At 40.2% G+C, this 23,378-nt stretch overlaps 2 protein-coding genes across 11 annotated transcripts in view; one reads left to right on the top strand and one right to left on the bottom strand.

Annotated features, from left to right (window-relative positions):
• The window catches only part of tenm2a (teneurin transmembrane protein 2a), a 246,226-nt gene extending 239,933 nt beyond the window's left edge, over positions 1 to 6,293 (top strand). For 6 of the 10 annotated variants that reach the window (XM_061725794.1, XM_061725796.1, XM_061725795.1 and 3 more), the window contains 5 exons: positions 260 to 670; positions 814 to 924; positions 2,132 to 2,399; positions 2,647 to 2,777; positions 3,635 to 6,293. In XM_061725794.1, coding sequence (XP_061581778.1) covers positions 260 to 670; positions 814 to 924; positions 2,132 to 2,399; positions 2,647 to 2,777; positions 3,635 to 4,372 — 1,659 coding nt within the window. In that variant the 3' untranslated portion in view covers positions 4,373 to 6,293. The remainder of the gene's footprint in view (positions 1 to 259; positions 671 to 813; positions 925 to 2,131; positions 2,400 to 2,646; positions 2,778 to 3,634) is intronic. The other 4 variants (XM_061725799.1, XM_061725801.1, XM_061725802.1 and 1 more) reach the window with 1 other exon arrangement.
• Positions 6,294 to 8,504: 2,211 nt separating this feature from the next.
• LOC133447223 (cysteine-rich and transmembrane domain-containing protein 1-like) lies at positions 8,505 to 17,967 on the bottom strand. The gene is made up of 3 exons (XM_061725792.1): positions 17,788 to 17,967; positions 14,366 to 14,686; positions 8,505 to 9,338 (listed from the first exon to the last, which is right to left on the bottom strand). Exons 2-3 carry the CDS (start codon positions 14,664 to 14,666, stop codon positions 9,235 to 9,237), a joined length of 405 nt encoding a protein of 134 aa, XP_061581776.1. The 5' UTR covers positions 14,667 to 14,686; positions 17,788 to 17,967; the 3' UTR covers positions 8,505 to 9,234.
• Between the last annotated feature and the right edge of the window lie 5,411 nt (positions 17,968 to 23,378).

The raw sequence follows: 23,378 nt of genomic DNA, 5'->3' as shown, positions 1-23,378 counted from the left end.
ACTAATTTTGGATCTTACAAACAAGAGAGATGTAAAGAGAGAAGGGATGTGGGTTGGGATGACTGTTAAGTCAAAATTTGTTGTGAAATGTCCTTTATAATAATATCCTGTGTGTGAATACAAAATCTATAAAGATATATATTTTTTTTTTAAAAAGATAGTAGTTTTAGACTCAGAAAACCTGAAATATTGAGATTATTTTGAGCACATTTGTGTCTGCAATGAGGCCTGAAAATGTTTTTTTCATTTTTTCATCCAGGTGAATGACTGGTCCACTTGGCGCTACAGCTACGACCTGAACGGGAACCTCCACCTCCTGAATCCCGGGAACAGCGCTCGCATCCTGCCGCTCCGCTACGACCTCCGAGACCGCATTACCCGCCTGGGAGACGTTCAGTACCGCCTGGATGAAGACGGCTTCCTCAGCCAGCGCGGCTCAGACGTCTTTGACTACAATTCCAAAGGTCAGCTGATGCGGGCGTACAACCGCGGGCCGGGAGGCTGGAGCGTGGTGTATCACTACGACGGACTGGGCCGCCGGGTGTCCACGAGGAACAGCCTCGGGCAGCACCTTCAGTTCTTCTACGCCAACCTCAATCATCCGACCAGGGTGACGCACATCTTCAATCACTCCAGCTCTGACATCTCATCGCTCTACTATGACCTGCAGGTCAGCAAAGTTTGACAGAGATGCGCCTCATGTGGCATTGCCCATTTGTATACTTGCAAATATCAGCAACATTGATTAAGCATGTCAGGTAATTGATCCTGGTGATGACAAAGTAAGCCAACATGGTGCTTCTTCTGTTGTAGGGTCACTTGTTTGCAATGGAAGTGAGTAGTGGAGAAGAATACTACATAGCCTCGGACAACACCGGCACTCCGCTGGCCGTCTTCAGCAGCAATGGACAGATGATCAAACAGGTATCACGCCACACACCGGCCGCTTTCCTCACGAAAATTATGACTCAATATCGTCGTCAACGAACCTTTATCACCTGAGGAAAACGAGACGAGATGCAACGAAAATAATGGTCAGGTAACGATATCGATAATCAAATATATAATGCAATATTGTAGAGGAATAAAAACGAGACTAATATGTAGATTACAAAATAGAAACTCTGCTAAAATGTGTCTTCATTTTTGTTGACCAAAACGAGACGAGACAAAAAGTTATAACAAAGATCCTTAATCTCCATGTTTTAAGTAGTTTCCTCTGGTTTAGTTCTGCTGGGTGACGTCACGTCCTCAATCCCAGTTGCGGCCCACGGTGAATCAGATCCAGAAGATGCAGCTGCAGAGTTAGAGGCTGATGCCGTTAACGCAGAGCTCTAGGTTCATGTCAATTAAAAACAAAGTTCCATAGAGAAACGCAGGGATCTTCTCTGGGGCTGGGAGAAGAAGAAGAGCCATCTTTGGATACACTTTCCTGCATAGACGTGGAAAAGAAAACCCAATGTGTCGTCAAAAAAGAAAAAGATGGGGAGAAATGCGGAAAAATAAATATGTTGTAAACTCAAATTAGAGCATCTTCTGTATCTGAAATGAATGTATTCTTGAGTCTATAAGGTAACAATAATATAAAAATAAGATAACCTGTTTGAGTTGTGAAATAGGTTTGGATAAATACAATCTTTGACTAAAACAAGACTAAAATGTCATCAGTTTTTGTTGACTAAAACTAGACTAAAATGGTCCTGGAAAATTCTGACTAAAATAAGACTAAAATGCTCAGACTTGACACGACTAAAAGGAGAATGAACATGACTAAAACTAATAAAACCAAAAAAGATAGTTCGACCCAAAGACTAGACTAAAACTAAAATTGAAACAGGCTGACAGAAACAACACTACCTGTGTTGTGTATAGCTAGTGAAGTCCAGGTGCAAAGCTTGCAAAATAATGTCCTTCCCAAATGTAGCCCTCTGGAGAAAAAAGCATGTGCAAAAGTGGCAAAGATCACCATCAATCAAGACTTTTTAACTCCAAAAAGGTGTTGCTTTGCATTAGTCTTGATGAGTCTAAATCTGTATCGGCGACAGAAACCCGGTTTTGTTTTTTTCTGCTTTGCCATCACAAAAAGAGCAAAGAAGCAACAAAAGCAAATGAGTTGTGCTGGTGTTCCCAGGTGCAGTACACGGCCTACGGGGAGGTGTACCTGGACTCCAACCCCGAGTTCCAGCTGGTCGTGGGTTTCCACGGAGGCCTGTACGACCCCCTGACGAAGCTGGTCCACTTCACCCAACGGGACTACGACGTCTTGGCCGGACGCTGGACCTCGCCTGACTACAGCATGTGGCCCAAGATCGGGAAAGATCCTGCCCCTTTTAACCTGTACATGTTCAAGAACAACAACCCACTCAGTGACATGTTGGACGTCAAAAACTACGTCACAGGTAGAGTACGAAGCTCCGGGGATTTACTGCACATCTTAACTTCTGCTCTATGAACATTTTGACATCTTTCTCAACCTAAGAATGTTTAAATAAAAAGCTGTCAGGTTATCCAGCACATTAAAAGCGAGAGACAGGAAAGGTCAATGAACACAAGCTTACCTTTCTAAGAAACAGTCTGATGTGATAGTATTCCTTTGCCGGTTCGTTTAAATGTGCCATCGGTTGTATTCCTTTTCTCCGCCTGCAGAAGTGAAGAGCTGGTTGGTGATGTTTGGCTTCCAGCTCAGTAACATAATCCCGGGGTTCCCTCGACACTCGCTGTACTTTGTGGAGCCCCCGTACGAGCTACAGGCCACGCAGCACTGCGAGAACGGACAGGTACGGCCTGCTCTGCTCCCTGCAAAAACTCAAAATCTTACCAGGAATATTTGTCTTATTTCTAGTTAAAATGTCTAATTTTTAGTCAAAAAATCTCATTACACTTAAAACAAGAGTCATTACCAGAAAAATAACTTGGTATTTGACCATTTTCACCTGTTTCAAGTAAATTTTCACTTGAAATAAGTAGAAAAATCTGCCAAAGGGACAAGATTTATCTTCTCATTACAAGCAAAAAAATCTTTGCTGGCAGATTTTTCTACTTATTTCAAGTGAAAATCTACTTGAAACAGATGCAAATGGTTGTTTTTTCCAGTGATGAGTCTTGTTTTAAGTGTAATAAGTTTTTTTTACTAAAATGAGACATTTTAACTAGAAATAGGACAAATATTCTTATTTTGAGTTTTTGCAGTTATCCATTTTACTTATCCTGTGAAGGAGAGAATCATATTGATAAGTACAGAAAACTGTTTTTAAGTGTTTTGATGTATTTGATGTAAGCCAAGTTGATATTTAAAGCTTACAGAAGCCTACATAACTGCTGCTATGTCATTCCTGCAGTATTTCTGCAGGTGTTTTGGTCAGTGCTATTATTTGTAATATATATATTTGTAATCAGCACAAATTATCTCATTACAAGCAAAAAAAAATCTTGTTCCACTGGCAGATTTTTCTACTTATTTTAAGTGAAAATCTACTTGAAACAGGTGAAAATTATTGTTTTTTCCAGTGATGAGTCTTGTTTTAAGTGTAATGAGATTTTTTACTAGAAATAAGACAAATATTCTTGTTTTGGGTTTTGGCCCCCCGTTATCTGTTCCCTCCCTCTCCTAACGCTCCTCTCATCTCTTCTGCAGCTCATCACCGGGGTGCAGCAGGCGGCGGAGCGCCACAACCAGGCCTTCATGGCCCTGGAGGGGCGCCTGCTCAACAAGGAGCGCCGCAGACGCAAAGACAAGCCCGGCCACTGGTTCGGCATCAACACCCCGATAATCGGCCGAGGAGTGATGCTGGCCCTGAAGGAGGGTCGGGTGGTGGCCGGCGTCTCGGCGCTGGCCAGCGAGGACAGCCGTAAGGTCGCTCTGGTGCTCAACGGGGCCCAGTACCTGGAGGGCACTCATTACACGCAGGATGGGAAGGACTGTCACTACTTTGTGAAAGTAGGCTCGGCTGACAGCGACCTGCTGGCCCTGGGGCTCACGAACGGACGCAAGTCGCTCGACAGCGGCATCAACGTGACGGTCAGCGGCCGGTCGAGGAGAGGCGTGACGGTGGAGTTCGCCGTCCCATCTCTGGTGCTCAGCATCCGGTACGGGCTGGCCGTGGACGTGGTGGACGAGGAGAAGGTAAGACTGTTGGAGCTGGCCCGGCAGCGGGCGCTGGCGGGGGCGTGGGCCAAGGAGCAGCAGCGGGTCAGGGACGGGAAGGGAGGCAGTCGCCTCTGGACGGAGGGAGAGAGACAGCAGCTCCTGACCACAGGCAGAGTACAGGGCTACGATGGCTACTACGTACTTCCTGTGGAGCAGTACCCAGAACTGGCTGACAGCAGCAACAACATCCAGTTTCTCAGACAGAACGAGATGGGTAAGAGGTAACAGCCCACCTGAACTCTCTTGAAGGGCCGAGTCCTCCCTCATCTCTAAATCCTGTCCCTTTTTTCCTACCCAGCCCCCTCAACCTTACTCCTCTGAAAAACCTACGGAGAATTAACCAACAAAACGGGGTTACTCACGGAACGCTGCAGGGACTTTTGAAAAGAATGACTTCACAGAAAAAAACATTGTTAATTTTACTGCCACCGGCAAAAAAAAAAAAAGTGGAAAAAAGGAAAAAAAAAAAGGTTTAGTCGAGGCTTTTTTTTTCTTTTTTTGGAAAAAAACTTTGAACAACCGATAAAGCACTGGAGAACTTTGAGAACTGTTGCTTAGTGAATAAGAAGATTCCCCTTTTTAAAAAAGATAGTGATATTTTCACCCATATTTTTTGGGTCACACCGAGAAACGGCCACGAAAGCAACGGATCTAAAACGAGGGAGTTGCACCGTGGTGGCTCCCGCGATCAAGGCTTGTTTGTCTCTGCTATGTACTGAAGGCAAAAAGGGACCAAAAAGCGGAGACTAGGCTACTCCGGAGTGCAGCCATCACCACCACCACGCGTCAAAGGTGGACGTCATGAACAGCAACATACAAGGCAACATCCAAGAGAGTCGTCCCCCTGTCTCAGGCCTCCCATTGTCCACCATGGACCAGTCCTTCACATCCAACCACGCAACACGCGGGATAACGGCGTCCCCCGAAGCTGTTGACGAAACAAGAGCATAAACTTTTTAAAAAAGGAAAACAAAAACGAAAAAAAAAAGTCCAAAAAAAGTGATGGCTATATTTGTGAACTGTGGTATCACATGACATTGTTTATTTTACAATGGGAAGAAGAATCATATTACTACATATGTGTCAGACTACACTAAAGTTCAGGATGTTGCGTATACTGTAGATGCCGTAGCTTTGTACGTTTCAGTCGCGGTAGAATTGTGAGGCTTTCACCAAGGCACTTCTGTACAGAATGATCATACACACCAGTCACCGAGTCCGTAAAACATGCTGAGTTCCTATTTATTTTACTTTTGTCTTCTCTTTTTTTTTGTATTTATTTATTCTTAGTACTATATGACAATCATGAATGAGTCACCAGTTCGATTCGAAGTGAGCATTATCAGATGAGCTTATTTTCTTTTGTAAAATATGTAATAAAAGTTCATTTTGGTTTTGTATTACTTTCCGTTCGCTGACAGGGCAAATAATAGTCACCCTCAAAAAGAATAATTTATGTAATAAAGTGTTTTAAAAGCAGTTTATACTTTAAATAAAGTCTTTAAAACTGTGAAATCTGTTTTTTCGAAGTATATTTCGATGTACAGTGTATAGACTTACCTTTATGCAGCACAGTAGAATATTGTTCAGAATATCAAGTTTTATATTTCTAAGAGGAAGTGGCTTGTAATGTGCAAAATCTTTAGCTGGTCTTACTACTCTAGAGTTTTGTGGCACTCTAATACTCCATTATCTACAATATCCGTCCCCAGTTTGTTTGTTTCTTCTGTTGTTTTTCCTTTTCTTTTTGTTTTTGTTTTTCTTCTGGGTTATTTCTGTCCTAGATCCCAACAGCGGTAGCAGTAATGGATCCCTCTCACTGTGAGGAGACTCATGCTGAATGTCATGATGTACCAAATCAGTATTATTGGAGGATGATTCTTATACATTCACTTAAACGAGACTCTTCTGAGAACCTTATCAATAAAACATAATTGTTTACTTCAACTGGGCAATGTGTAATTTGATTTCATCTCGTTATTTTTTGCATTTGAGGATGATTACTTTACATCTGTTGCGTCTCAAAGCAGTGCAGATGTTGCTGATGTACAAGAAAGCTCCGTTAAATAAAGCAGTTTAATTGTGCTCTGTTCTCACCAGTAGGATCATTTTATTTTCTTTTTTTTTTTGTCTATGAAGGTTTATGAATAACGTTCAAATAAACAGTCACATCCAGTTTCTGTTTCATTCTCCCTATTGACAGCTTGTTGACACTAACGTACACCCTCAGCCTATCAACATAGAAATCTTTAGTCTATATTTCATACCAACCATCGATTAAATGTTTGCTCTTCAAGGTGACCTGGTTAGACTGAGTTCTGGCTTCGGATCATTTGACAGAACCAGATCAGAAACCAGAGGCTGCCGGGTTGACGGAGCTCTGCATGGCGTGAATTCAGGTGAGTTGGGGCCCATTTAGCTACCTGGCACTGACAGTCAGTACTGGAGTTGAGGGGGGATGAGGGGGGGTGGCATCCCCCCTGAAATAAAAACGGTCAAAATCATCTCCCTTGTAAAACTGCCATCCCTCCTTTCCATCCCTTATGTCATTTAATCAATGAATGTGGTTTTACTGCTATTTCAACATTTAGAGTCAGCACCAGAAAAATAACTTATTTGACAATTTTCACCTGTTTCAAGTAAATTTTCACTTAAAATAAGTAGGAAAATCTGCCAATGGGACAAAATTTATCTTCTCATTACAAGCAAAAAAATCTTGTTCCACTGGCAGATTTTTCTACTTATTTCAAGTGAAAATCTACTTGAAACAGATGCAAATTGTTGTTTTTTCCAGTGATGAGTCTTGTTTTAAGTGTAATAAGATTTTTTTACTAAAATGAGACACTTTAACTAGAAATAGGACAAATAATCTTATTTTGAGTTTTTGACATGATCCATTTTACTTATCCTGTAAAGGACAGAGTCATATTGATAAGTTCAGAAAACTGTTTTTAAGTGTTTTGATGTATTTGATGTAAGCCCAGTGGATATTTAAAGCTTACAGAAGGCTGCATTTAACTGCTGCTATGTCATTCCTGCAGTATTTCTGCAGGTGTTTTGGTCAGTGCTATTATTTGTAATATATTATATTATTTGTAATCAGCACAAATTATCTGTCCCCATATGATAAAATCCACCATCCCCCCTGATTTTTTTTTACAACTCGAGTACTGCTGACAGTGGACCATGACCTAAACTTCCATGACTAAAGACTTAAACCAGCACCTTTTCTGAGGAATATGATGGGATTCATTTTCTCAATTGTGACTAACTTACATGAACATTTAACTTTTGCTGGATTGCTGAGCACAACCAAGAAGTATATATATATATGAACGCCTGTCTACGTATAAAACTATAATAAGAATCAAACAGCTTGTAGGCTATCATGAATCAGAGTTTTGATGTGTTTACTGCCGGGCTTGCTGTGATGAATGGTCGTTAATGTCAAGTGATGCATCAGTGTTTTTCCAGCAAGTGACGGGAGCAAGACGATGGGTAATAGAGCTCTTAAACTTATACGGTTATTTGTTAAGGATACTGCCTGTTCCTTTTTATTTAGTAGCAAAAAGCATTTCCTAACCTCCCCGTCATCTGACTGAGTTACTGGCTGGCTTCTACTGCCCCCTAGCGGCCTATTGAGGGTTTTTTTTTTCTTTTCTTTTTTTTTAAGGTTGGGCCTTCCCTAGATTTGAAATTCTTCCTTTAAAAAACAAACAAACAAAAAACATCATACTATCCTGCCTCAACTTTGACTGTAAGTTGAAGGCAAAGAGCAGCATGACAACATAAATGCAGTTCATAAATGTAATAGTCCTGCACGTGATTCATTATTTGTTCATGTTACCCATATAGATGGGGGGGTGGGGGGAATCTAATCTAGTTTCACAAATAGCATTAACGTATGGCTCTAGTGTTCATCATCAAGAACCGTATTATTGTATTTGCAGACATGCTGCAACCAAAGTCGAACACCAGCAGCTGTGTTTAAAAATAGCCAAACAGATCCAGCCAGGCTCCAACAGCTACAGTATTGATCTAAATCCTCTGCCCCCTCGATCTGGCTCACACCGCTCGCATACATAATGCTGAAAACAACCCGATAATTGGAAATGACAAAGACTTTCATTATGGCAATAAATTATTTTAATGCAAGACTCATCCAAAGCAAAAAAAAGGCATCTAAAAGAATAACATGGTATGTTTGGCAATGACAATCTTTTTTCTTTTTTCATCTTATCAGCTTTATTTCCAAGGTATGTAATAAAAATATTAGAATCATTTTTCACATAAGCACAAAGAAAAAAAAAAAAACACACATTGCAGCCATCAAATGTTAACAGTAATCAAGCACAAATCACTGTCATCTTTAAAAATGCACAACCTTTATTTTAACGCGATTCCGCTCAAAGACATACATCTCCAAAAAAATAGAGTGAAAATAAAAGTGATACATTTCAAGCATCTGCTTCTTAACATCATCCCGTGAGCCATTAGCAGCCGGGGTGTTGGTGGACTGTGGGAGCTGAGCCCAGGGTAAGGTGTAGTCCTTGGACGTAGCAGATAGCGTAGCTGGAGCGGACGTGGGAGGGTCGTACATAGTTGGAGGGGCAGGCAAGAGTCAGACGTTACAGAGGTAATCACTGTAAAGTGCCAAAGAGCATCACATTAAATGAACCCGAGGTCCACGGACACTGTATGTACTGTGTGTTGTGTACTGACCTTCGTGTTTGTGCGTATGTATGTTATGTGTTGGTGCGAAATTTTAGTGAGTAGCCTGAGAATTCGGGGGTTGTGTTTAGGAGCTCAGTTTGCAAGCTGCTACGGCGTCATCGGCCCCCGGACGGGTCAGTCAGTCAGTCGGTCGGTCGGTGCTCAGGGCTTCACATCAAAGCAGAGTCAGTGGCTCTGGGACAAGGCTTCCCCGTGGGATCGAGGCTTTTATTCTAAAGTTGAGTACAAGGTTTATCGAGGAAATGGAAGGTGGAGCTGTAAGGTGGTGAGAGGTTTAAGGCAGACAAGAGAAAGGGTGATGGGGATCAAGGCAAAGAAAAAGGTAATAGGTGTGAACATTCGGGGGAATAGAATTATGTCAGCATGTCCCAGAGACAGCAGCAACACAGAGCCGTCCAGCAGGCTGTCAGACATGTGTCTCCTGTGTCATCCCTTCTCCTGTCTTCCACCACATACACTACAAGAGAATAAAGAGAAGAAAAAAAAAAGTTAGGAGGAGAGGTGAGAGAAAGGGCAGAGGACTGAAGAAAAAGCAATTAGTGATTTCTTCTTCAAAACTGCACAAAACCAGATTTAATTCTCAGAATGACTCCGTCAAGTCTCTCCAGCAGCAGGTTCAAGGGTAACCATGGCTGATATGATTTCTCTCTAATTGCATTCCTCATGGGGAAGCACATCTCTATGGTAATGCCTTAGCAGCCACGAGTCTTGATCAGGCCATGGTTGAGTAACACGAGCGTTGCTCTGAGGCATTACTGAGGACATAAAATGAGACCTTGAAGTACCGGTACTATGTACAGTGCATTCATAGCCAGATAAGAATTGTATTTGACGTCACTTCTTTACTCCTACTTCAGTCAACCATCTACAGTAGTCCAAAATCTGGGCCCCTTCTTTCATTCCTACATTTTGTTTCACTTCTATGGGTAAGACATGATCAAACTGATATGATTGTAGCGGATCTTATCTTTGTTTCCGTGTATAAAATGTGCTGCATCTGGCATCATAGGGTTAAAGTCCACCAAAGAATTGAAATCAGATTAAGACATGGACTTTGAGCAGTCCAAAGCCTCTATTCTTTTATTTTTGTGGGTGTGCCTCAGAGCATTGTCCCGTTGCCTGACCCGATTCCCACCGAGCTTAAGCTCCAAGACAAAGGGCCCCACATTTAGCTCTTGAATACGTATACACAGGAGTTCATGCTTGACTCGATGACAAGGCCACGAGGTCCTGTGACTGCAGAACAACCCCAATCACCATCCCAAATCTTTTAACACATAAGAGGCTTTCTTTTTCCAAATAAAGCACAGTATATAACAATATGTATTAACTGTTTGGGAATTACCAGTGGTGGACAGTAACGGAGTAAATTTACTTGAGTACTGTACTTAAGTACATATCCAGAGGATTTGTACTTTACTTGAGTATTAGATTTCTTTGGTACTTATTACTCTTACTTGAATACATTTCCAAGACAAATATTTTTACTTTTACTCGAGTAAATTTCTAGGAAGGCTGAAAAGTACTCGTTACTTTCAGGTCTGCTCTTTTTTCTTCTTCCCTAAAGCTGGTTTCAAAGAGTTAATTCTCAGAAACAAGAGTTAAAAGATCCTTAAATTAATTTAGAAAAAATATAGTAATTTACTGATGTGGAAAATAAGAAATTTACTCTTACTCTTACTTTTACTTAAAGTAAATTTAAAAGCATTTACTTTTGGATACTTAAGTACCTTTAAAAGAAAGTACTTTTCTACTCTTACTCGAGTAATATTTTGACTGAGCTACTTTTACTTGTAACGGAGTAAATTTTGACCAGTAGTATTTGTACTCTTACTCAAGTACTGGGGTCGAGTACTCTGTCCACCTCTGGGAATTACTTTATAATCCTTTTCAGACTGATGTGCAGCAACAATTGCTCCTCCAAGATCATTGCGTATGTCTTTTATCTTTGGCAGTGTGATAACACACACCTGAGTAGGGGACATCATAAACCTGTTTTTATAGAGACATGCTGATGTTTATTTCATTTAGGGCTGATGATTAGCAGCTACGGATCCTCTTCAATCCCATGGAAGCAGTGAGAAGGTCTTAAGTGTTTCTTAGCCACATAAATAATGGAAGAGTAACAAAAGTTGTTGTCTATGTGAGGTATCCATTTCCCTAATACAAAGAGCCACTAGGATCAGATGACATCATCATGTGATGATGCAAAAAAAAAAAAAACTTTTGCACCCGACTGTAAATGAGAGACACGACAGGACTGTTTCCCATCAGCTGCTCAAGCCGAAGGACCAAAGCAAGTAAAAGACCTGAATGCATGCATCTGTCCTTCATTGTGCATCTGATTAATCATTTATGTGGAAGCAAACACTCATCTAGACGTTAGCAGCCATTACTGCCGTGCATGCTTCTTTGTTGGCCTGTTCCTGGTCAAACAGTGAAGTGAAGGGAGCTTTCCAATGATCAAACAGGGCTCTGATACCGATATGGGATAGATTTGATTCATGTTTGGCTGATATGTATCCCCGACAAAATGTCTCACAGCAAGAACGTGGACATAATAATACTTTGCTTTTATCAACCAAAAAAGGCCTATCTTAAGTTAATTACAAAAGCAGCAACACCTCAGTGATGCACAAAGAGAAGTGTTAACTATGTTGTCTGAAAGTAAGACCTTTTCTCTTTGCATATTCATTCTGAATATGTTATTATGTGATTTATGTTTCACAGCTTGTCCTACAGTTTATTGGATGCGCAGTGGGGAGTTGCTGCTGAATTAACACGCCTTTCATCTCAAATCAAGCTTGACTTCACACTTATGAGTCATTAATTGCTTGCTCCCTATACAGCAAAAGAAAAAGAAAAAGTTGTAACCTTTTATAGACCATAATGAAGCTCACACAATTAATTGGAAACTACCTGAAAAAAATAAAACTATAAATAACAACGACTTAACATCCCATTAAATTAACCATTTTGAAGAAAAAACACACAATATTTACTATTTTAAGGGAGATCAAGAGTTAATGAGTTCCCTTGTTTATCCAAACTTATCCTTTTAACCGTTAAACATCAAATGTCATCAGTGAAAATGGTCTAATGGAAAGAGTTTTGACAAAGTACAAGAAACATATGTGGACTGATTCAAATAACCAAACTGTAGGAATAAGTGACCCTTTTGAAAATGACGCAGGAGAAAATAAACAGTAAACAGACATAGTTGCAGCTCCAGGGACAGGCTACACTTTTCACATTAAAATCAGCACATAAACGTAGGTTTTATAGCTGCAAGTAAACCAGATCTTGGGGGGGGATTTGTTTTCTGAACTTTCATGAATCTCCTGTTTTTATCCCTAAAGAAATGTCTTAAAGCAGCTACTGTGTAAGCATTCCCACTAAAACAACATACGAACAACTGTTACATTGAGCAACGGCAACTACTTCCTGTCCACGGAGGGGCACGCACCCAACTGATGACCGCGTCACACTTTATCCTACACAAGCTCCCAGAAATATGACTTTCTGAAACAATGTAGCCCTTTCATGCATGAATTATTAAATAACAATTGCAAATACTATTCAAGACAAATGACATCTTGAGCTCAGCTAATTATTTTTCTGTCATATCTATATTCATGAGCAGGTTACTGATGTGTCCACTCATTCAGACATCATACAGTCCCTTCACAAATTAATGAGGACAAGCTTCAAAGCAACCCCCCCATCCACACACACAAATATATTTATTATTTTATTTACAGAATCAGAAAAAACACTTCCCCGTTCCACTGGAAAGAAAGTTGCCGACATCAGTGGCAAACCTTTATGACTTCGCAGCCCTTTGGAATGGCAAAGTTTAGTGTGTGTTATTAATGCGGAGCAGAGCTGTGAATGATCAGCTCATGACCACAGCAGTCCTCCATTTACAGCCTTTTATGAATTTATGTCCAGCATGAAGGGACGCAAGTAACATTTTTACAGACAGGAAAGCACAATAAAACTTACTGATTTCTTAAATCAGTAACATATATACACTTCAAAAACAAATTTCTCAGAGAGTAAAAAAGTCTTGTTTCAAGAAAAGTAGAAGACTATTCTGCTCATTTTGAGATTTCTAGTTATGAACATTTTCTTACCCCATTGGCAAGAAATATTTTGCTTAAATTAAGACAAAGTTGACTGGATGTAGGAATAACTTTTTTAGAGGGGCTGTTTTTGCAGTGTAGTTGAGACAAACTTGTGACCTGTACGGGAAAATCATCAGCTAACCAGAGGACGCGGGTTAATCTCACTGAGGAGAAAAACGACTCATTTGAGTTATACTGTCAACTAAATCATGCCCAGTGTAGCATTAACGTAAATAACAAAGTAAGCTGTATTAGTCATATACCCGTTAGCGTGATGATGTCATAAGCACCTTGTCATTCAGAGCGGTTCACACAGACTCCTCCCCTATTTCCAGTCCCCTCAACAAAGCCCTTCTGATGTCATCAGCGTTCTGTATCCCACTAAAACCCACATTCACGCCTTAACCTGCCGTGTGTCACCACCAGTGTTGGGACTAACGTGTTATTTAGTAGTTAGTTTTGCGGTAACTAATACTCTAACGCAAATTCAGTAACTCAATTACCGTTACCAAACGGTGCGTTACTCCGTTATTTCTGGCTACAGTGAAGCTTTTTGTCCCCACAGCGGAGACCAGAGGAAATGTAGTGTGTGTGCGTTCACAAACATGACGGTAATGGCGAGCCAAGACAAGGCGAGTTTCGCAACGTGGAGATATTGTCATTAAAGTAATCCCTCATTTTTCTCCGGGGTTACGTTCCAAAAAGAACCCGTTATAAGTGAAATGGGCGAAGTATGAACCTTTTTATTTTATACAAGGCTTCAAATCGCGGAGATCAGCACCGCCTCGCACGTATTTCACTATTTTTCTGACTGACGCTGCATCCTGACTCGCTCTGTAGCGTCTTTTTCTCCTAAAGCCCGCGGTGCAGGGGTGTTTTTTCCAGAGAAGAACATAGTTATGGGTCGTTGTTGTCGCTCTTTTTTCTTCTGGGCAAAAAGATTCTTATAAATCGACATGCCACCATGGATTATATCAGAGACTGCAATGAACGATTCATCAAAGGTTCCCGTTCTTGAGCTGCTGCTGAAGCTCATTGGCCGTTCTCAGCTTGTTGCTAAGCAACCAACGTTATTGACACAGGAAGTGAAGAAGCGGGGAGATTGTTTAGCCAATCAGAATGCAGAACACGATGCACAATGCAAATCCCTACAGTACCATGCTGAGTTGAAGGCTAGAAGGGCATTAAATGGGAGCATTTAAAATAATGTTTTTATTTAAAGTAACTAAAAAGTTACTTTTCATAGTAACGCACTACTTTTTGGTCTAAGTAACTGAGTTACTTTTTAATGAGGTAACTAGTAACAGTAACTAGTTACTATTTTTCCGTAACTAGCACAACACTGGCCACCACGCACCTGTGTTTTTGGGAGGCTCCCCATACACGGGCCCCGGAGGGGGTCCGCCCTGCCAGCCGTACTGCGGTTGTCCAGGGTAGCCTTGATAGGGAGGTTGTCCCGGGCCAGGGTACGGTCCGCCGTGGCCCATTGGTCCAGCAGGGTAGTTGGGGTAAGACGGATTAGGCTGCTCCATGTTCACGGGGTAGCCCTGCGGAGGATAGCCCTGCGCCGGGTAGCCCTGAGGAGGAGGGCCCTGCGCTGGGTAGCCGGGAGCAGACGGGCCATTGCCGGGGTAAGGAGGGGGCTGCTCGAAATTCATCTCTGGGTTGAAGAGTCACTCTGAAAATAAGGAAACAAAAGAGTGATGGTGCAATTACTCACACTTTGAGGAAGCTGATGGGAAACATACATTTATACTTTTTTCTGGGAATAAAAAGATTCACACAACAAAACTAAAACTAAAATACTCTCATTACAAAAGACTGGAATTTTATCGCAAACAATGTGACTAAACCAACATAAGAAAAGCATCTCGGTTTTTAAGATCTTGGATGTAAGAACCTCTAGAGCCACGTTGGCCAAGAGATTCCCCCGAGTCAGATAAGAGATGACACCATTTTGAGGAAAACTGATATGATGAAACGATTTCCTAAGAGAGACACATATTCTTTTTCTGTCATTTGCTCAAATCGCTGCATCCGTCTCCATCCTGACCATTTCATATCTCTGCAGAATCACTGCAGAGTAAAAACACAGCTGATTATTTTCATGTTTGCAGAAAGTGTCTCACGATTCACTGGTCAATCCTAACCCAACGAGAGATAAGTGCCATTATCTTGCTGTTCACACACAGACTTTACAAATAACAAGCTTCACAATGTGCAAGAGGAGATTGACGAAATGAACCATGGGAAAAGAGAGGGAGGAAGAAAGAGATTGTTGTGACCATACAGGCCTGCACGGGTTGTACTTTCACACTTCATTTTCTCCTTCATTCACACGAACATGTGACACGCTGAACTGGATCACACGTCCACGGTGTCAGTGGCATGTTAAACTTAAATGTGAAGGGAGATTTAAAAAAAACAGCTTTCAGGTAGTGCTTTTCGATTTTAAGCCACACTGACAGTACTATCTGGCTTCCTTTTTTCTGTTCATCACTTTAATATTCAAAAGGTCATCTGTTCCCAGCAAGACTTCATGAAAAGGAACTACATTTCACTGCCCACTTTTAATGGCTTTACATGTGTTACATCTGGGCCCATCACAAACCGGCATGGTAGGCTTCACTTAATTCGCTCATGTAGAAAAGCAATAACAATGGAAAAGGTGTTCAACAGAAGTGCAAGTCCACCATACCTCCCAGGATTTCTCTGCCGTGTCATATGTACACTGTAAACATTTCTCTCTGCTCCTCCTCTCCAACCACAACCAGTCCTCATTCCATGGTAAAACGATGCAGCCAACTGCAAACTAAACTGTATCACTAGCAGATGTCCAAAGATCTTTACCTGTGTTGCCTTTACCTGTGCCCGTTATCAGTTTTGGAAAAACTAACATTCAATTTAATGGGTTCAAAGTATAAAGGCCTTTTCAATCTCTCCGATTGCATAATAACATTCGTATTAAGTTTGAAGCGTGGCTCTTGGGTGTAATCATACCTGAGGAAAGGATACTTAGTAAATATCATGCTTATCATCACCAAATACAGCAGCAGTGTAAATGAAATAAAGCAGACCAAAGAGGAAATGAGAACAATGCTGCCGTTAGGTCACCACTAAGGATCTCTGTGTCGTGTTTTCAAAAGACGGATGGAATACCTATTTTTAACCGTTCTTGAGGCCAGGTGACAAGGCCTCTGTAACTATGGCTACAGGACGAAAAAATCCCTATTTGTTTTGCAAAACCAGTAACCCAAAACAGACAAAAACACCCAGCTAACCAGATTACCTTGATGTTTCCGTCCTGCTACGACACGACAAGATACCGGCTGTTAAAGGGTCTATTGTTAGATCACCACTGATAGGTAGAGTTTCCCTTTTGTGATACACCTTTATGTTCACAGCTAAAAGCTCAACAGGGACCTCTTTCAGAAGGAACTCCACAAATAATGAGCAATCTGACACCGATTGAGGATGTTTCCTGGTAATACATCTTATTTTCTTAGTCAAATCTCTGGGGATTTTTGTATGAGGACTCCATCTGGTGAAAAGTGATGACTCTCACCCAGCATGAAGGCTTGTTCAGTTTTTCTGTGTCCATTACTGGGTAAATGTTATTTGTTCATCCCCTGAACAGCAGTTTCAAGTGAGTGAACTCACATTTAATGTTTCCACAACAACATCATGGTGATAACATCACATCCTCTCACTCACGTACATTTTCACCTGAGATACCTGAGCCTGCTGGCCCAACTTTACACACACTGTAACCCCAACAAATGTTACTAAAATCTAAGAGTAGAATGAAACCTGGTTGTTCAAAATAAAACATGAGTGTTCTAATGATAAACTATAATGACAGCATAGTAGTATTTAGTTTAGTTTAGTCTAGTTTAAGTTTATTTCAGTCATATATACCTTTCAAGGCAACAAGGAATGATTTTTTGAACATAACAAAGGGAGTACATTGCTTAAGTTTGAGATCAACACTATTCCACAGCTGGACCCCTTTAAAAGAAATGCATCTTCTTTTAACTTCTTTTATCGCTTTTGGTAACAAAAATCTGCATCCATCTCTTAACTCATATTTACTCTCAGATGCTATGAAAAACTTCTGCACACTGTCTGGTAGTGTTTTATTTTTTGCTTTAAACATGATTTGCATTGTTTTATAATAAACCAAACTTCAGAATATGAGAATTTAAAAATAATGGATTAGTATGATCATAATATCCCGCTTTATTTATGATGCGTCGTTTTTGTAGTAAAACAATTTTATCAGTTGTGGTTTTAAGACTTGGTATTTAGGCATCCATGAGACAGCATTTGTAGCCTAGCAACTGTGTTTTCTTCCATGGAGAGATAAAGCTGACTGTACACGAAGACACCCCCTTGGACCTAATTAGAAACACCCGAAACCAACTCATCTCGCACAAATATCCCATTCAGGGCAAACAAAAAGTTACATTTAGATCAACTAGGCTAAATGAAGGCAACAGAAACCACTGCAAGTAATGATTCAGCCCCATAACATGTTTCCTTTGTCTTAGTCAATTTATATCTTCAAGTGATCAAACAGGATCTTTCACATCTGCATCGGAAATGTTGTCAGGAGATGGTTTTTTAAAACGTTTATGTGTCTGCGTAGATAAGGCCAGCAGGAGAGGCACCTGCAGGCCATAACGCAGCCCAGCAGGATTCAGTTTCCCAGCCTGAGTTCAGTCAGCAGCTTCATAAACACATAAATATAGACGCATACACGCATATACGGCCACTTACCTTCACCTAAATTATATCCCACCGTATTGTCAACCGTAGGAATGTTAGCGTAGCGATAAACTGTCCGTGCTCGGTGTTTTTGGTTGTTTTTTTTTTTTCCTTCTCAATTTTTTTTATTATTTTATTCTCTTTACCGCAATGAACAGCCTGCGCTGGAGTCCGGAGCGTGTGTGCGTCTCGCGTTAGCTGGCCGTGACGTCACCTGAGGAGGAGAGCAGGGGGCGGGCCAGGAGGACAGGACGCAACGCGATTGGCTGCTGGAGCCGCCGGTCATCGAGAGCGACCAATCACGAGCAGGAGCGGTGACCAGCCTGACGTCAGGGGGGAAACATGACTGCTGATCATTTGACTTGCTAAAAGATTAAACAGACCTTCATGATCAAAGTGAAACCCGAAGAAAACACGGGGAGGAAGAGGAGTTTAGAGAAGTTACTAATACGTGTTGATTATCACGCTGACTGTGATGGTAATGGAAAGTTCGAAGCAAATGTTAATCATTACACGAAGCATTAATGGAAACTTCAAAAGTAATAGTTTCAAGAGCTCAAGGAATATTTATGTGTTTGCAGTATATACAATATATACACTTGGGGTTTTTTTCACTTAAAGAGTGTGTGTGTGTGTGTGTGTGTGTGTGTGTGTGTGTGTGTGTGTGTGTGTGTGTGTGTGTGTGTGTGTGTGTGTGTTTGTGTGTGTGTGTGTGTGTGTGTGTGTGTGTGTGTGTGTGTGTGTGTGTGTGTGTGTGTGTGTGTGTGTGTGTACAGTGCTTTAAGTGGAAAAAAAATAAGTGCCGGTATTTCCCCTTTTGACTTGGTGTCTATCATACAAATATGGGACAAAAACATGATATGTATACAGTATATCTATCTATCTATCTATCTATCTATCTATCTATCTATCTATCTATCTATCTATCTATCTATCTATCTATCTATCTATCTATCTATCTATCTATCTATCTATCGTTAAATTGTACAGAAATTACAAAGAACAAAGCCAGCTCTAAGTCAAATCTGCCCAGCTGCCCAGTTTGAAATGTTTATGTAATATTGGCTCGGGGTCATGTTCTGGGTCTCTGGAAAGCACCTACAGAGACAACTTAGGTTGTAATGCTATTTAAATAAAATTGAATTGAATTGAATTGAATTGAATTGAATTGAATTGAATTGAATTGAATTGAGTGAGTCAAATTCAAATTTTCATGGAGCCACGTTTATTAACTTTAACCTTCAGTGTTAAAATAGCGTGGAAAATTTCATTGAAAAAATAAAGATATAAAATGAAAGCACCTGAAAAACATGAAGAAGTGAAAACATATTACTGTTTCCTTCTGTAAAACAGATTTCTTTTCAGTATAGGGCCTGGCCTGTGCAAACTCCACTTCATTCATATTCTTTTACCTAAAAATATGTCTTCAAAAACCCAATATATCGTCAGGCTGCACACAGTCATTGTACCATGTGGAAAAACCTTTGTTTTATTACTCATCCTTTATTACTCATCACTTAGGTCAACTTGATCGTGTACATAAAAAACTTAAACTACTCCATGACGTGGACGTCAAGGGTTTTGCATTAAAAAAAAAGTTTCCTTTTAGGCTGTATATTTTTCATCAGAAAAAAAAAAACTGGCTGTAAACTGTGGAAAGGTCGGAGGAGGGTTCTGACTATTGGGGAAAGAAGGGAAAAGTATGCACCTAGGAAAAAAAGTACTTTGTCTATGTGCCAGTACATTATTATTATTATTATTATTATTATTATTATTATACATTTCATTTATATATATATATACATATATATATATATATATACATATATATATATATATATATATATATATATATATATATATATATATATATATATATATATATATATATATATATATATATATATATATATATATATATATATATATATATATATATACATACGGTATAACATTTTCTTTTTCTGTATATATACCTATGTCCAGCAGATGTCAGACTGGTTCCATGTTAGTCTTTCCTGCACTGTTAACCTTCCCCTACAAATCATGTTTTTGTGAGCTTGCTCTATGTTTCCTGGCACGTGTATTCTGTTGCCGTTCTCTGGTTGAACATTCAGGAGTTGAGCTTGTTGATACAAGGCCCCCTGGACGGAAAGGAAGCATGAGAGGAGCACTTTTAATATACATTTTATATTTATTTTCACATTGCCATGTTTATGTGCACGGTAAGAAAATACAGCCACTTGAGTTTGAACTCAAGTTTGAATGTTTTGAGCTTCATGTCAATGTCAGCGTCTGTACAGTTTTTAGTGGCACTAGACAGCTCACAAGCAGAGTGAAGCATACCTGCACATACTTACATACAGTATACACTTTGCACCAAGTAATGATGAAACATATACCCTAGAAATGCAGTTGAAATACATTTTGGTTGGGAAGGATTCTATATTTGCAAAGGCAGCTGAGAAAATATACAGCTAAATTCACTACAGTTGCAATGGTGCAAAAAAATCAGTATGCAGCAAAACACTACATTATTTCTGAATAGATTAACTGGTGCTGACAAAAGCCACAAATGCACAGGTTGTGCCATGTCGGTCAAAGCATTGCTAGGATGGGAGACGTTCCTGAAAGTGCAGCCTACAGGGAGGTGGTTTGTGTTCTGGTAATACCGGTTGCTACATTTTGCACTAATATCAGAGCATGAAACAACATACAGTAAAGAGTACACAATGAGCATGTGCAACATGTATGTCATGTTCCTGAATTTAAAAACATGACCTGTGTATTCCAGTAGGGCTGTGTTTTAAGAAAAAAAAAACCCACGTCAGTTGACGAAAAAATCATGATGGTGGCACATTGAGCAATAACCTGATGAGGTATTTTTAACATTGCAACATACAATATCCCATGAAGCATAACTGAGCTTGTGCAATGAACGGCAGACGAAACGTCGCTTCAGACATATGCAAGCAGTGCGATTCTATAAAGGTACTTTTTTAAAGTTTAAAACATCCCTACTTCATTTCATTAGCTATAAACATTTAATACAAAGGACAAATGATGATGCAATTTACTTTTTTTTAAATACTACAGGAAATCCATGTAATAAAGAACAGCTTTTTCTCATAGATCTGCTTTCAAAGTTAATCAAAAACACAATATTAACTGCACTGTTTCATTTGTCAACAGAAGTCACTGTTAAACAGTCAAGTGAATGCAGTGTAGCGTATATTTTTGTCAAGGCAACAGGAGATCCATATGTTTATTTGGTCTACTTCAGGCTCTTATCTACTCCCTTTCATGACAGAGGCCACGAAGCAGGTCCTGTGTTTGACTGTTTGTGTACATCGTTACCCCGGCACTTCGGCCTAGGTCTGCTCCATTTGCTCGAACAGAGCAGTCGATAAAAATAGATCCTCATCAACTCATCCCAGCTTTACTCAACTTTCTGCAAGGGAATCTAGAGTTCAGCAGGGTTCTTTTAAACTCACTGGGGAAGCCAGGAGAGCTCATGTCCTGTATTGACTAGCATAAGGCAGAGTTCTTTTAAAATCCTTTCATGGATGCAGAGCTTTTAAATTCCCGTTTCACAGGAAGTAAGGAAGGGTTTCGTGAATAAGATTAATATGATTCCATTTAAACATGTACCGTGTTTCTTGGATTCTCATGCCTTATGTGTATGAATATGTTTTAATTGATGAAGACAGTTGGCAGCTGTTTGCAGCCCCAGTCAGTTCAGTTATTTACGCTTTGTCCAAACTGTTACTGGCAAGCTCAAGTGTCACTGTCATATGCTTCAGTGGCTGATACATTAGCTGAGTCCATATTCCTTTTATAAGTGCATTACAGCTACCTCAAAAATATGTTTGATATGTCACATGACAGCGTAGTTTTAGAAGTTTTGTGCAGATAAGATTGGAACTTTAGATGGTTTCTGATTCTGTTATAAACTACATATTGTGCATTGTGAAAATGTGAGAAGTTTCTATATGGGCACATGCCTCTTATACATGGTGACCTTGCAGCAGATATGGAGTAGGTGTGCGAAACAGCCTCCCCAGCACACCAAAGCAGTGGTTATGCAGGAATCTATAGATTAAGACATAAAATGCATAAAGGGGATTGCATGTGAATAAATGTGCATTTGGTTGCAAAACACTCATGTGTTTTAGTAGATAGAAATGCATTAGAGGCATTTATGTTTGCACGTGGACTTTTCACATGGAGGTTTAAGGGATGTTTTTGGAGTATTAGCAGGTTCATGCCTCAGAACTACATGAAGTAATCACCTGGCACCTGCCCTTTTTCTCAAGCTGACATGTTCTCACGTGCTTCGCAAAGACAGGCACGCAGGCGCAAACTTTATCTTTCAAACGTCATGCACTTGCTGTTGCACACGACCCCGTGACACCAAGCAAGCGGCATCGCTTTGTACCATTTCGAAAGGATTGCAAATATTGACTCTAGATGTGTCAATTTTATTACAGAAAAAAAAAGAGGCAATGGAGAAGGCCACATGTTAGTCTTTGACTTTAATGTTCCTGGAAGCGATTACCAAGTGAGACTAGAACAGCTGCACAAGCTGACCTACATCAGACATGACGCACACCAGCTCATCTCCTCTCTCTGGACTTGAGTCGTACCTTGACACCTGCAGTATCTTTCAGTTTGCAACTTTAACAGCTCGAGTGCAGAAAAATATTTATGTCATAAACGTTCAATGAGATAAGTGCTCAGTCAGGGCAGCCTAGCGCTCCACCCCTACATTGCATTGTGGCTTTGCTATCTCTGGCCCGTGGGTGCAGCTGCCCACATTCTTTAAGAGCAGACACTCGTTTAAAGTCAAGTCTGAATATCTGCAGATCTGGACAGAGAGCGCAGATGCAGCTTCGACTCCGAGGCACAACGTGCAGCCAATATAGGCCTGAGTGGTCTCGAGCCTCTTATTAATTCATCTGGTCCACTTAAAAATGCTCTCTTCTTGCCATGTCAGAAAATGTGCTGCTTTCTGTGTCTCCTTTTCAGATGTGTATGGCCTTAATATGCACGACTGGTCAAAGCTCAAACTTCAGCAAGATATTTATGCATTTGACACCTTTGATTTTGCACCAATATTGAATACTTCCTGAAAAATTAGTGTACAAACAGATAAGGCAACTGTGTCTGCTCATGCCTGAACGCCTCCAAGTGTGGACAAAAACAAAGTTACTTAATGTTTAAGTTAACAGATTCATTACTTACCATGTAGGTTTGTGGGACCACATTCATTTCCATTGGAGAACACAGACTATTGTGAGGTTTCCCCTATTAGCATTGCGGCACATTGAATTAGACTGTAAACGCTCTGAATTTCATCATATAAAGTCCATCGGGCAAGAAATTATACTGATTGATTTAAAAATGACAATGCCCCAATTTATGTCAATGTTATGGATTTAGTATTAAAAAAAAAAAAAAAAAAAAAAGTTTAATTTTCAACTAAGAATTTGTGACACATTCAAACCAAAACTCCCCAAAGTAAAGTTGAGCTCTTTGGGTCATTTTATTAATCTTTAATTTTTTTTCTAAAAAAAAAAAAAAAAAAAAAAAAAAGCAATTTA

Source organism: Cololabis saira, chromosome 7 (assembly GCF_033807715.1).
Source record: "Cololabis saira isolate AMF1-May2022 chromosome 7, fColSai1.1, whole genome shotgun sequence".
Taxonomy (NCBI): domain Eukaryota; kingdom Metazoa; phylum Chordata; class Actinopteri; order Beloniformes; family Belonidae; genus Cololabis; species Cololabis saira.
Note: the sequence above shows the minus strand (reverse complement) of the source record. Positions and strands in the feature narration are given on the sequence as shown.

Bases quoted from the DNA above. Each gene is read 5' to 3' on its own strand.
- LOC133447223 (XM_061725792.1), bottom strand. From the start codon at position 14,666: ATGAATTTCGAGCAGCCCCCTCCTTACCCCGGCAATGGCCCGTCTGCT. The intron at 9,339-14,365 runs GTGCGTGGTGGC...ATTCTCTTGTAG, and splicing joins GGAGCCTCCCAAAAACACAG to TGTATGTGGTGGAAGACAGG.